General features: G+C 47.1%; 1 protein-coding gene across 2 annotated transcripts in view; it reads left to right on the top strand.

Moving 5' to 3' along the window:
* CSE1L (chromosome segregation 1 like) overlaps nucleotides 1-12,354 on the top strand; it is a 1,325,092-nt gene that overhangs the window by 113,577 nt on the left and 1,199,161 nt on the right. For both annotated transcript variants that reach the window (XM_069651279.1, XM_069651278.1), the window contains exons 4-5: nucleotides 269-370; nucleotides 450-595. In XM_069651279.1, coding sequence (XP_069507380.1) covers nucleotides 269-370; nucleotides 450-595 — 248 coding nt within the window. The remainder of the gene's footprint in view (nucleotides 1-268; nucleotides 371-449; nucleotides 596-12,354) is intronic.

Below are 12,354 nucleotides of genomic sequence, written 5' to 3'. Positions count from 1 at the left end.
TATCATTGGTTTGGTATTTTGGAGGTGGCGCAATACTTAATGGACTTCTCTAATAAACGGAAGTCTTCGTACTATCTCTGCAAACTGAACATTGAGTATGCTTTTGTAACTTTGAAAGTGATTACGGGGTATCCAGGGCACTGTTATTTACTGCATGTATGCCTCTGAATGTAAAATGTAATTAACTGATCTGCAAAACTATTGGCTTAGTCAATGCTTGTATTTTTCTATGGACAAAAAAGGGTAACACTTTTTTCACTGCTTGTAGGTTGAAGATGAACCAAATAAAATTTGTGAAACTGACAGATTAGCAATTAAATCCAACATTGTCCACTTGATGCTTAGCAGTCCGGAACAAATTCAAAATCAGGTACAGTAAGGCAGTCTGGTATGGTTTTGTTTTTGTATTGTGTGCGATTTTTCATTTGAAATCCTGTTTCTTTTTGTAGTTGAGTGACGCTATAAGTATAATTGGCAGAGAAGATTTCCCACAAAAATGGCCGGATCTACTAACTGAGATGGTGAATCGTTTTCAAAGTGGGGACTTTCATGTAATTAATGGAGTTCTGCGAACTGCACACTCGTTGTTCAAAAGGTATTCAATCTTTTAGATGGCTCAGTGCAGCGCCTGTTACATTTTTTAATTCTGGAGTGAAGTAAAGTTATGTCGTTATGATCACAACACTCTTCGGTAAAGTCTTTTTTCTTGTGTGTGACCTTGTCTAGACTTGTATTTACACCGTAACCCTGTGACCAGTTGTCTTCAAACATTTATGCCAATGCCCTGATTCCCCCCCTCCCCTCACTTGCCCCTGCCCGAGGGGAAAAAACATTCCAGGGGCACACTGCCCCATTATATCCTTACATCTTTATATATAATGACTTTTTGGTTACTTTGACAATGCTCTTAAGACAAGCTGGTGACAGCTGTGGTTTTTTCGTTTGATTTGCACTTTTTAATTTACTGTGAATGGCTAATAAAGGTGGTTAGCACTCTGAAGATGGCCATGCCGCAAGATGTATTGGTTTTTCTTTGGCTCGCTTCCTGTCTGCTCAGGTCAGGAAATGCCTAATGTGGTCATCCCCTACTCTGGGAAAGCTGTGGCTTTCGCAGTCAAGGGGGCTTTGTGTGTGAGCCAGAGGAGGGGACTGTCCTGTCCCAGGCCACATCCTCTGGGCCTTGAAAGCCTGTTGCTGGACAGATCTGCTGATCAGTGGTTGTCCAGAATTGGACAGCCCTGGACTGTTTGGTGCAGATCCTTTATTTTATTAGTATTTATTTGTATTTTATTGTTGAAAGCACAGACCTAGCTCGAGAGCTGCAGAAGTGCTAAACTCTGAACATGTGACTCGTCCCTTGGATGTTCTGTATTGCACGAAAAGGAAACATGCTTACATTATAGACTGGACCCCCGAAGGATGCAATTCGATGACAATTGACACAGATGAAAATAAATAGATCTATTGATAGCATAACAATTGAAACTCAAGTCAATAGCAATGAGACCAATGACCATAGCTCTATTGGGTACTGTAATCGCAAATAGATAGAAATGTAAAAATGACTGAAATATGACTAGGATACATGTCCTTACCTTGACCAACAAACAGTTGGATTCAGCAGGCCGAGCAGTGTGTTGCAGAAGAACAGGTAGATGGCCACAGGTAGCACACTGAGAAGTTTGCTCGAAGTGGTCACAGATAGCACGACGATGAGCAGATTAGCCTAGATCTCAGTGCTTCTCAGGTAGAAGGTTCAGGAGTTGACTTGCAAAGCACAAAGATGTTCTCATGAGACATATCAAGTGGTTTATACAGTATTAGAAACAGGGGTGTGTTTGTGAATGAATGATGTGTGTATGTCGTGGTATTATGTGGTTTGCAGGGGGGTGGCCTGCCTCAGGGGAGGCCTGCCTGGAGACACGGGGTCTGAGGAGGCCATGTGAGCGATGGCCCCTGGGCGTGGGATACCTTTTGAAGTGTACATGCTGTTTGGCACCTTGGCCGTTTGCGCCCGTGACGGCCCCCCATGCCAGCGCTCATCCCCGGGTGCGAACTGCCTTTGATAGAGGGGGTGGGATGGATGGGCCGGTGGGCATGCAGGCAAGTGTGTGGGAGCGAGGGGCCATCAGGCCCCTCTCATCCTTTACTTCTCAGTAGAAACTCGGACCAAGTGCCTCCAGTAGTGGGTTCGCCCCTTGCCCTTATGTGATAACTTTGGTTGACATTTGCGTAGATGGGACCACTGAGCAGGACACGGGGCATCAATTTTTGTACCCCCTTTCCACTCCATCTTGGTGACCAGGCCTCACTGCGCAGAGCACATGGCCCCCACCCTCGTTCCCACTCTGACTGGAAAACTCCAGAGGTATTTGCAACAGCTAATAAATGTAACACATCACTCTTCCTCTGAGATCACTGTCCTGCATGTGAACCAGCCTGAACTAAGCACATAGCTCGTTCATCTCCACAAACGTGTCCTTGCCCACGCACCCTCGCCAGTGGAAACCTACTGCCATTTTGACCCTGTGTCCCTGCAAGGTATTCTCTTCATGTGCCAGACCACTGACCACACCATGATGCCAACCTAGCAGATCCCCAACTAACATTAGACCCCTACTGCAGTATATCGTTGCCTTTCAATAACAAATGCCACATACCGGAGATTCTTGTGAGCACAGACCCACACTTCAAATAGTGTATTATAGTGGTCAAGACCCTATAATCCAATGTTAATTGATAGTATAGATGTGTGACTTTTATAGAGACATAACCGACTGAAAGACTTTGAACAAGTGTTATTTAATGCATGCATTATTGAGAATATATTAGGTTAGCTTAGATAGTGACCACCCTGCTTCACAGTGACCTGACCTTCACCCATTCGGAGCACAGATGTCTGACGTCCATCCTTGAATGGAGACACACTTGATTCATTTATTGATGACACAAAAATGCAAGACTTTAAACATTGTACAGGTCAGGTTGCAGCACAGCGAGAGAAAATCCCCTGTACTGACCGCTGTCACTCGAACGTTTCTCTTATGGCACGAACGGCACAGGCGGGTATTACTCTTCGAATGCGGTGTCCAAGCCTCCCGTTAAGCCACCATGTAAAGGAACGATAGGCCACCAGCCTGTACCACCTGTGAAAAGGAATGAAACAAACTGTTTTTAAATGACCAAGATAAGTTTAATAAACGTTTTTTGTCAATGACAATTCTTGTAACTAATGGCATTCTGCTCGGACAAATGCTATCTAGACACTGTACACTATTGAACGACTTTCATGCGTTACAATATGTATGTCATTTTGGATATAGTAGAAGACCATGAAATAGTGGCATGACAAGCAGAGTATACTTACTCGTTACTCAGATTACGAGGACTAACAGTTGGGCGAAGTTCGTGCATAAGCACCATCATTATCCTCAACACGGACCGTGTGAGGCAGGCTGCCCTGAAGTCTGGCAGCTCGGTGATGCATTGCGGTCGTGGCTCGCCTTCCGAAATGTAGGCCACGCATCCCGAGTTTTCACAGCAGCAGCAGTTCTTGTCCTCGGTTGGCATTAGCTCGCACCGATTGCATGTGCACCAGGTGGAAACACCGTCCATGCGACAAGGTCCAGGCTTTTCAGCTGTTGAATCGTCCTCCCAACTGCCGTCCGAAGACCCATCGTTTACGCGTGTTTCCCTTTCCAGTAGTTCCTCCTCGGTATACTCGGGCTCGTACATGTAGGGCATTATTGTAGCCATTGTGTGTTAAACAAACTAAAATAATTTATAGCGGTGGTACTGGTATCTGTTCACACGGGATACAAGCAACGAAGGTAGCTGACCAGAGCACAGAAACAAGTCACAGAATACTCCAAGTACCACAGAGAGGAATGGAATCGAAAAGCTGCTGCTGTGTGTTGTGAAACGGTCTGTTTATACTTATTGAGGAAAGAGGCGTCCTGCCATTTCCATGGCGACACGTCATTAGCTGAAGCGCAGCGGATGTTGACACGTGCTTTGGCTTTGTAAAATGGGCGGTACGCGTCTGCTGATGACAGGCTCAGGGGCGGGGGGGGATATGATTTAGTGCCGCAAAAGCAGGTCAGCCAGGGCGATGGGGGAAATGATAGGATTATCACAAAATTGCAGCTCCCTGATGCCTGTTTTCGCGTGCGTTTAATGGACTAAAACTCGGGTAAGGTCCGTAGGACATTTTTCTAAAATCGAGCGATTTAGGCTTAAACACATGGCTGACCCGTAGGGGCAATAAAAAATGTTGACCGAACCATTCCTTTAACAGTACTGCAGTACTGTGAGGTCTGCATCGGAATGCGGGTCTATTGGAATTAGTCCTTGGTCGGGTGTTAAGAGCCATGTTTTGAGTGAGTTGCCAAATTGGAGAAGTATGGGGGCATTTAAAGCCGATACCGGGATGGAGTTCCAGAGTGGGGGGGGGAGTGCATGACCAGATCATTGTTTGCGGGTCTTCTCTTTGCAGACAAGTTGTGATACAAGCCGGTTGGTCGATTTGTTGCGCGCCACCAGATATGTGGAGCTTAGCCGCTAGGAACGCTGGTGTGCTAATCATGACTGCTTTGGAGATGATGGATGCAGTCTTGAACAGTAGCCTGGCTTGGAAGCCAATGTAGTTTGCATCGGATGGGGGTAATTTGGTCAAATTTCCGTGCTCCGTAATAAGATGTGCTTGCGCATGGTGGACTGTTTTTAGGGTAGCCAAGTGAACAGCTGGGAGCTCTGTCGGGAGAGCATTTCCCCAATCGATGTGCAAAACCATAAGGGCCTGCACTATGATCCGGAAGTCCTGCGGTGGGATGACCGGTTTTCTTTTTTAAAGGGTAGATATTCTGAGCCAGGCAATTTGGGCCTTCTTGGCTATGTTTCTGGAAGGGCAGATTGCTGTCAATGGTGAAGCCTAATAATTTTGCTGATTTGTCGATCAAATCCTTCCAGGTGCATATCATTGAGGCATAGTTGGATGCGTTTTTAGCAGGCGGACTGACTAGGACTTTACTTTATTGTATTTATAATGCGCTCCTTTGACCCGAAGGCTTAATGGCGCGTACAGTACACACAACATAAATACAAACAAGGTAACATGTAACAAAAAAATAATCAGCAAGGCTATATAGAGCGCATTCGTAAAAGGATGAATAAACAAGGATCCAATAACAGCAGATGTGGGATGGTGGAAAAATCCAAGGAGATGCTCCCTAAAGCAGTGTCTCAAAGAATCAATCCAGTTGCAATTCGAGGACCCTTTGGGGAGATATTTACATTTTCTTAGGAAAACAGGTAGCGTGCTGACCCCACAACTAACTAGGACACGGTCACTATTTGGTTGCGAGCACCAGCCATTCAAGTCCATCCTACGAAGGATCTTGAAGTCAGACAATTTAACCACCCCTGGTCCTGTTCTGACGTAGCCATACAAGAACCTTGTTCCGCAGTGTTTCTCTGGGCTCTGTCGCTTCAATTTTCCAAATGTTGGTGATAATGAAATTTCTCTGGTCCATAATAAAATCATGAGTGCTCACGTCTGTTTTTGGCATCTGGGGGTTTCTTAGTTGTAAGTTCTGCGAGCATACATCTTAAATTTGGCCTTATATGCAGTATGTTTATTAGCATCTTTATGGCCAGGTTTCAGGTCGATTACCAGGGGAGCGGGGGTAGAGGTACTTCATGCGTTACATCTTTAAAGTCTACATTAGAGGCATATGCCCTCATTACTAAGCAATGTTGGCGCAGTAATCGCCAGAGACTCCTCACTACAGGAGTCGGTTTGTAAAGCTTTGTCTATCGTTTCCCTTTGTATATTGACTTGGCAGGCATTATGTACCTGCGACCGGACTGCTGGGCTATAAGACCCGTCTGTGATGCAGCGTCCACTCTAGGCGGACGTAAATCTGACACCCCGTCTTTTAATGAGTCCGCCAATAAACAGAGGTCTAAGTGACTATTGCAAAGAAGTAGCTTTTTGGCAATACTAGCCATAAGAGCAGGCCATTGAGGGTGATTAGTATGTTCAGATTGAGGTACATTTGGACTAGCCCCTCCTTGTAAAGCAGGGGCTGTAGGAGTTCAGAGAGCCGAGTTCCTCCCTGCATATTTCGCAAACCCTTCCAGGAATGGAGACGCAGCTGGGGGCGGGACTGGCACCGTGGAGTCCGTAATTCCAGAGTTTTGTATGCTATTCTGGACTACATGTCCGGTAAGACCAGCCTTTAGTAATGGGCTGCCCAATTCCTGAATTAAGCATTTGCAGTGGGAGGCAGGATGCACCTCCGAGCCAGAGTGGCTGCCTTTCAATCTGTCTTCTGCAAAAGCTGAGTGCCAAGACCTCCAACGCGATCTTTATTTGTCAAAGAAGGGGATGCCACTAAGCCCTCTACGCCCACATCCACCAGTCTTGCAAGCGACTTAGTGCCCACCCGTGGGAATGGTCAATAAGCTCCTGGTTCTCAATCCGTAAGATGCAAACGCCAAGCTTCTTATTAGTGGCCATAATATCGACCAGGTAGACTCAAAATCGGAAAATGGTCCATAAGCAGCCGCAAAGACGCTTACCGCATCAGAGCACACTGCATTGTACTGTTCATTATATCGTCCTGGTAGTTAACCATCCGGGGTACCTTACGGTTGCTCAGGCGGCTGGAAAACAGCTGAAATACCCAAAAAATGCAGGGAAATCCGGCACAGGAGCTCCACACGATCTCTGCTTCGTATCCCAGGAAGCCGCCAGACCGTTGTCGTTACCTACGCCAGCACGCCTGCACAGGCAGAAAGGATTAGAGAAAGGAACCTAAGCGAGCATCAAGCCGCACAGCAACCAAGAGTTACCGCCGCATCCAACACCCTGTGTGACCCGGTCGGAACGTCAGACGAATTCAGCCTTGGATGGGTTTAGTTTGAGGAAGGCAGTTGACCTCCAGGACTGGATGATGTCTAAGTAATCGTGCAGACAAATGATGTCCTGCGTGCTATTTACTCTCATGTACAACTGAGTATCGTCTGCGTATTGGTGGATGGCTATATTGGCATCTTTGAGGAGAGTACCCAGAGGCTACATGTAAAGGTTCAAAATAATTGGTGACGGGATGGAGCCTTGGGGGACTCAGCCGGGGACCTGGAGTTGTTTAGAGCGCAATGACTTCATCTAGATAGCCTGGTGTCTGCCTGAGAGGTAGGAGGTAAACCAATTCAGGTCAATGCCAGAGAATCCCATCCTGTCTGCAAGGAGGGATAGAAGGATGCAGTGGCTGACAGTATTGAATGCAGCCGAGAGGACAAGGAGCACAAGTCACCCGTACCCATGTTTTGGAGAGCATCATCCACCACCTGGATGGTGGCTGCCTCAATGCTACACTTTGGGCAGAACTCTGACTGATAGTCATTTAGGAGGTGGCCTTGTTCGATTTTTGGCAAGTAGTTGTGTAGCAAGATTTTGCCAATAATCGTCTGGATATAGGGTTGGTTTTTTTCAGAAGAGCTCGTATGAGACCAGTCTTGAGGGTGCCGAGGAATAATCCTTCTTCAGGGGAGGCATTGATGATGCTGAGGGGGCATTGAGCCCCGGGTCCGTCAATTGTTTAATGATGGCCAGAATGATATTGTCTGAGTAAGAAGTAGCTTTGAGGGTGGCAATCATTTTTACGAGATCTGGGGGAAATAGGAGAGAATTTGGTCCAGAGGGGGCAGTGTGCGTGCACAGGATGCTAATGCTGTGAGAGGTTGATTCGATGGTCTAATTTTTCAATTAAAAAAATGTTGATTCTGTTGCATTTTTCCTGAGTTGTACCTCGGGTCGGGTGAGGGTTTGGTAATTTCGCGCCTTGAAACACTTGTGTATAGGCGTGTTACAAATGCCATATATCATACCATATATCAATATGTTTTTTAGTTGCGTTTTCCTAAAGTCCAATTTGGTATTGGACTCTACAAGAGTTATCCCTTGGTTTTAGGTCCCTAACTTCTAATATAGGCCTGTACTACCCAAGGTCGGTGGAGTGGCAGAGCAGCCATGTTTATTTTAGGAGGAGGAATGTGAGCTGTAAATCGGTACAAAGTAACTGGAACATACTTGGACCCAAAGAAACACTTGCATCACTATTTTCGATATAACTACAAGTGTGTATTTTATATATGAGCAATGCAGTTATAAACTTAAGAAATATTGCATCAACTAGCAACATCAAGCGTACATTTGGAATAGTAAGGATGAATAAAAAAGGTGAGTACATTTTGATATACTTATCCAAACAGAGTGACTACATGTCAGCAAAAGTACTTTTTTTTTTTCAAAACTTCTTTTTATTGGTTTTATACATACAGCTTGCAAAATGGCATCAGTTATTAGGGCTTCTTTAGAACTTCAGTTTAGCAGAACGATAGAAAATAAAAATGAACTGAACCTTGTCTCTAATTCTGGCAGGGAACCAAAGGGAAAAAGGGGGAGGGGGGGAAGAGAGGGGGAGACACAGGGGAACATCAGTTTTCATATTAAGCTGTGTTGGGAGTCCTGTTTTACTGCCGTCTATTTGGAGAGGCCTTTTCTTTGGCCTGAGTTTGTCCGATGACGCTGGGTCTGAAGGTTTATGTAGTTCGTTAAGCCCAGTTTTGGCCTCGGGAGTTCCTGCTTCTATTTTGCCTCCTTCGGGGTGTTTTTAGTCTAATTTATCCATCCATCGGAGGGTTGGGGGTTGCCTTGCCACCCCTGGGAATTGCTGCGTATAATCCAGGAAGGGGGCCCAGATTTGGTAGAATTTGCTTCTGTTGTCGAATCGGATAGCCGTGATTTTTCTCTGCTGCCACTATAATCCCAGCACTTGGACCACCACATTGGGATTGCCGGGCCCTCTGGGTTTTTCCATAGCCTGGCAATTGATATTTTTGCTGCAGTTAGGAGGTGCAAACATAGATCGGCCAGGCGTCCAGTCAGTGGAAATTGGCCCTCGCCTGTCGCCCCCAGCAGGACGATTCCTGGGTCCCATGGATTGTAAGGCCTGTGATGAGTTTAATTTGTTCGAGGACGCTCCTCCAGAATAGTGCCGCCTTGGGACAGGCCCATAGAAGGTGGAATAACGTGCCTTTATCTGGGCATCCCCTCCAGCAATGCTCCGGGATAGTGGGGTTACATTTGTTGAGTATCTCTGGGGTACGATGCCATCTGTAGCACACCTTGAAGGCTCCTTCCTTATTGGTTATGCATTTGGAGCTTTTGTGCACTCTGGACCAGATGCAGCTCCTTTCCACCGGGTTGATCTCTCTGCCTATGTCCTTTTCCCATTTTGTCATATAGGACTCTTTCTTGCTTGGGTCCGTCTTGTCGAGCAGCTTGTACAGGGTGGATATTTTCCCTTTTTGGCGGGGGGGGGGGGTGGTGGTGAGCGTTCTCTCTAGGGCTGATAGTTCTCTGCTTCCGCTTTGCCTTACAACTTCGCTTGATAGCCTGTGCGTACCAGAACCTTACCTGGAATTTGGCTTTACAGGCTTCGAAGTTCAGCGTATCCCCATTTTTTCGAAGAAGTCTGCGATGACACTTAGTCCTCCTTCCTTCCACTTGCCAAAGCTGTTCTGGGAGATGCCTGGAGTGAAGTCCGGATTGTCCCATATGGGAGTGAGCAGGCCCACTGTGGTGCTGCAATTCCAGTGGCCGGCTGCCCTCTTCCAGCTCACCACCGTGTTCCCCGTCGCCGTCAGGGGCCCTACATTGGTGGGGTTGCCTGAGCTTTTCATATGTGGTAGGGATTCTATTGGCGTCTGGCACCATTTGTCTTCCAGTGTCAGCCAACGGGGTCAAGCATTGCTTAGCTTCCATGTAAAGGCATGCGATAGCTGAGCCGCAAGGCAGTATCTAGTAATGTCTGGGACCCCTATGTCGCCCACCGCTGTACACCGAAGCATAATGCGCCTCGGTATTCGCAATCTTTCCTTCCCAGACATATCTTAGAATGTCTACCTGCAGCTTTTGGATGGCTTTCTTTTGGATTGTTACTGGGAGGGCCGGGCAGTGGTAAAGCAGTCTTGGGACTAGGTTTGTTTTCACAGCTGTAATCCTACAGAACCATGAAACTTCTTGCTTCTGCCATCTGGCCAAATCCTTCCGGAGCTCTGCATAGTGGGCGGAAATGTATTTTGTAGATTCTTTCCGTTTTGTTTGGCATTTGAACCCCCACGTAGCTGAGGCAGCGCTTTGCCCATGGGATCGGGTAGTTGACTTCCAGGGCTGCCCTGCGTTTCTTCTGCACATTGATGCTCATTGCTGCTGATTTCGTGAAGTTTAACTTTTAAATCCTGATGCCTCTCTAAATGTTTCTAGTTCTTGCCAGATTGCGTGCATGGATTCTTCCGGCTGGGTGGTCGTTAGTAGTACGTCATCAGTATATAGGGCCACTTTGTAGGACTCCCCTTTGACCATAAGGCCATGTATTGCCGGGTTGTGTCGAATTCTGCATGCAAATGGTTCCATAGAGCGCAGATATGAGGGGCGGTATAGGGGGCAGTCTTGTCTAGTTAGTAACTCTCATGATGTTGAATCTCTCCGATTTGGCGCCATTCACCCTGAGTTGCGTGGAGGGGGTATTGGTAGTTGGATAATATCCATTTTGCAAAGTTAGGGCCGAATTCATAGTGTTTTAATATTTCCTTAATGTAGCCCCAGTCTAGCATGTTGAACGTTTTTGTGCGCATAGAGGACAGGACTATCAGTTCCAACCCCATTCTGTTCGCTGACTTGATTGTGTTTATGGTTCGTCTGATGTCTTGCGTGCTGCAGCCCAGGATAAAGCCTGTTTGATCAGGGTGAATTATGTCTGGGAGGATCGGCGCTAAACACTTCGCCAGGATTTTCGCGAATAACTTGGCATTGTTTAGCAGGGTGATGGGTCTGTATGAGGAGCATTGGTTGCGGTCTTTCCCTGGCTTTGGGATGAGAACCGTCAGTGATTCTTCCATGGACGGGGTTGTGGAGCCCGTCTCGAGGAATGAGTTGAACAGGTTTGCTAGCTGTGGCGACAGGATGTGGGTGCATTTTTTGTAGAATTGGGCTGTAAATCAGTCTAGTCCCGGTGCTGTGTTTTTCAGATTGCGAATAGCCTCTCCTACTTCCGCTGTGATTGGGCGTTCCAGTGCTTCCAAGTGGGGGTGCGGTGGAGCTCTTTGGGCGGACGCCAAGTATCTCAATTGCGCCGGCTTGGTTGTTGGGGGTCCGGACATGATTTCTTTATGATGTTGCGTCATTAGTTAGAGTATGTCCGCCTTTGTATATCGTACGCTGCCGTTCCGATCTGCTAGGCATTGGATGTTGTTCAGTGAGTACAGCTTCTTCACCTTGTGTACCAAGAGGCAATTTGCCTTGTTGCAATTCAAGTAGAAAAATGGTTTAGTGTAGGCCAGGGCTCTGGCTGAGCGATCTGCCAGGTGCATTTCCAATTCTGCTTTCGCTTTCTTGAGATCCAGGCTTGTTTTGGTTTGGCGCCTTTTTGAAGCTGTTCTCCAATTCTGTGACCCTCTTCGCTAGCTTGTCTTGTTGCAGCTGGTTTAGTTGCTTGAGCCTTGCCATACAATTAATCTCTACCTCACGGATCACTGGCTTCATGGCGTCCCAGATGATTGCCTTTGAGGTGTCGTTGGTCGTGTTCTCAAAGTAATATGAGAGAGCTTCAACTATTTCCGTTCTGCAGGCCACGTCTGCAATGGTTTGGTCCTGCAACTTCCAGGGCCATTTCGGCAGTTCTGGCATACCCAGGGTCCGCAGGCGCATGGTGACTGGTGCGTGCTCTGATATGGCCCTCGGCCCTATTTTTGTATGTCCTCCATACAGGGAATGAGCTTGCTGGAAGTCAATAGTAGGTCAATCCTAGAGTGCCTCCTGTGGACATGCGAGAAGAATGGGTAATGCCTCCCTTTCTTGTTGATCAGCCTCCATGCGTCGATGGTCTCGGTTTCCCGCAAGAATTCCGCCATGGCCAGTGCTTTGGTGAAGTCCTCCCTGGTAGGAGGGAGTGTTTTATCCAGGTCCGACGTTAGATTGAATGACAAAGCAAATAGGATTGCAGAGAGGGGGCATCCCTGTCTTGTCCCGTGTTTCAGTTCGCAGCACCTGGAGTATTCTCCATTTACAAATATTGAAGCCTCGGGGGATGTGTATATCGCTTGTATCCCTCTTCTAGTTCTTGGGCCTACGCCAACTTTTTGCAAGACTGCTCCCAGAAATTCCCATTCTACTCTATCGAAAGCCTTCTCCGCATCTATAGACAGTAGGACGGGGTCGTTGGGGAGGTTGTGGGCCACATGGATGAGGTGCAGTGTCTTACGCATGGAATCAGTTCCCTGTCTCCC

The sequence above is a fragment of the Ambystoma mexicanum genome, chromosome 3p (genome assembly GCF_040938575.1).
Source record: "Ambystoma mexicanum isolate Mex_15411 chromosome 3p, UKY_AmexF1_1, whole genome shotgun sequence".
NCBI classification, from domain to species: Eukaryota; Metazoa; Chordata; class Amphibia; order Caudata; family Ambystomatidae; genus Ambystoma; species Ambystoma mexicanum.
This window is presented reverse-complemented; position numbering and strand designations above follow the sequence as displayed.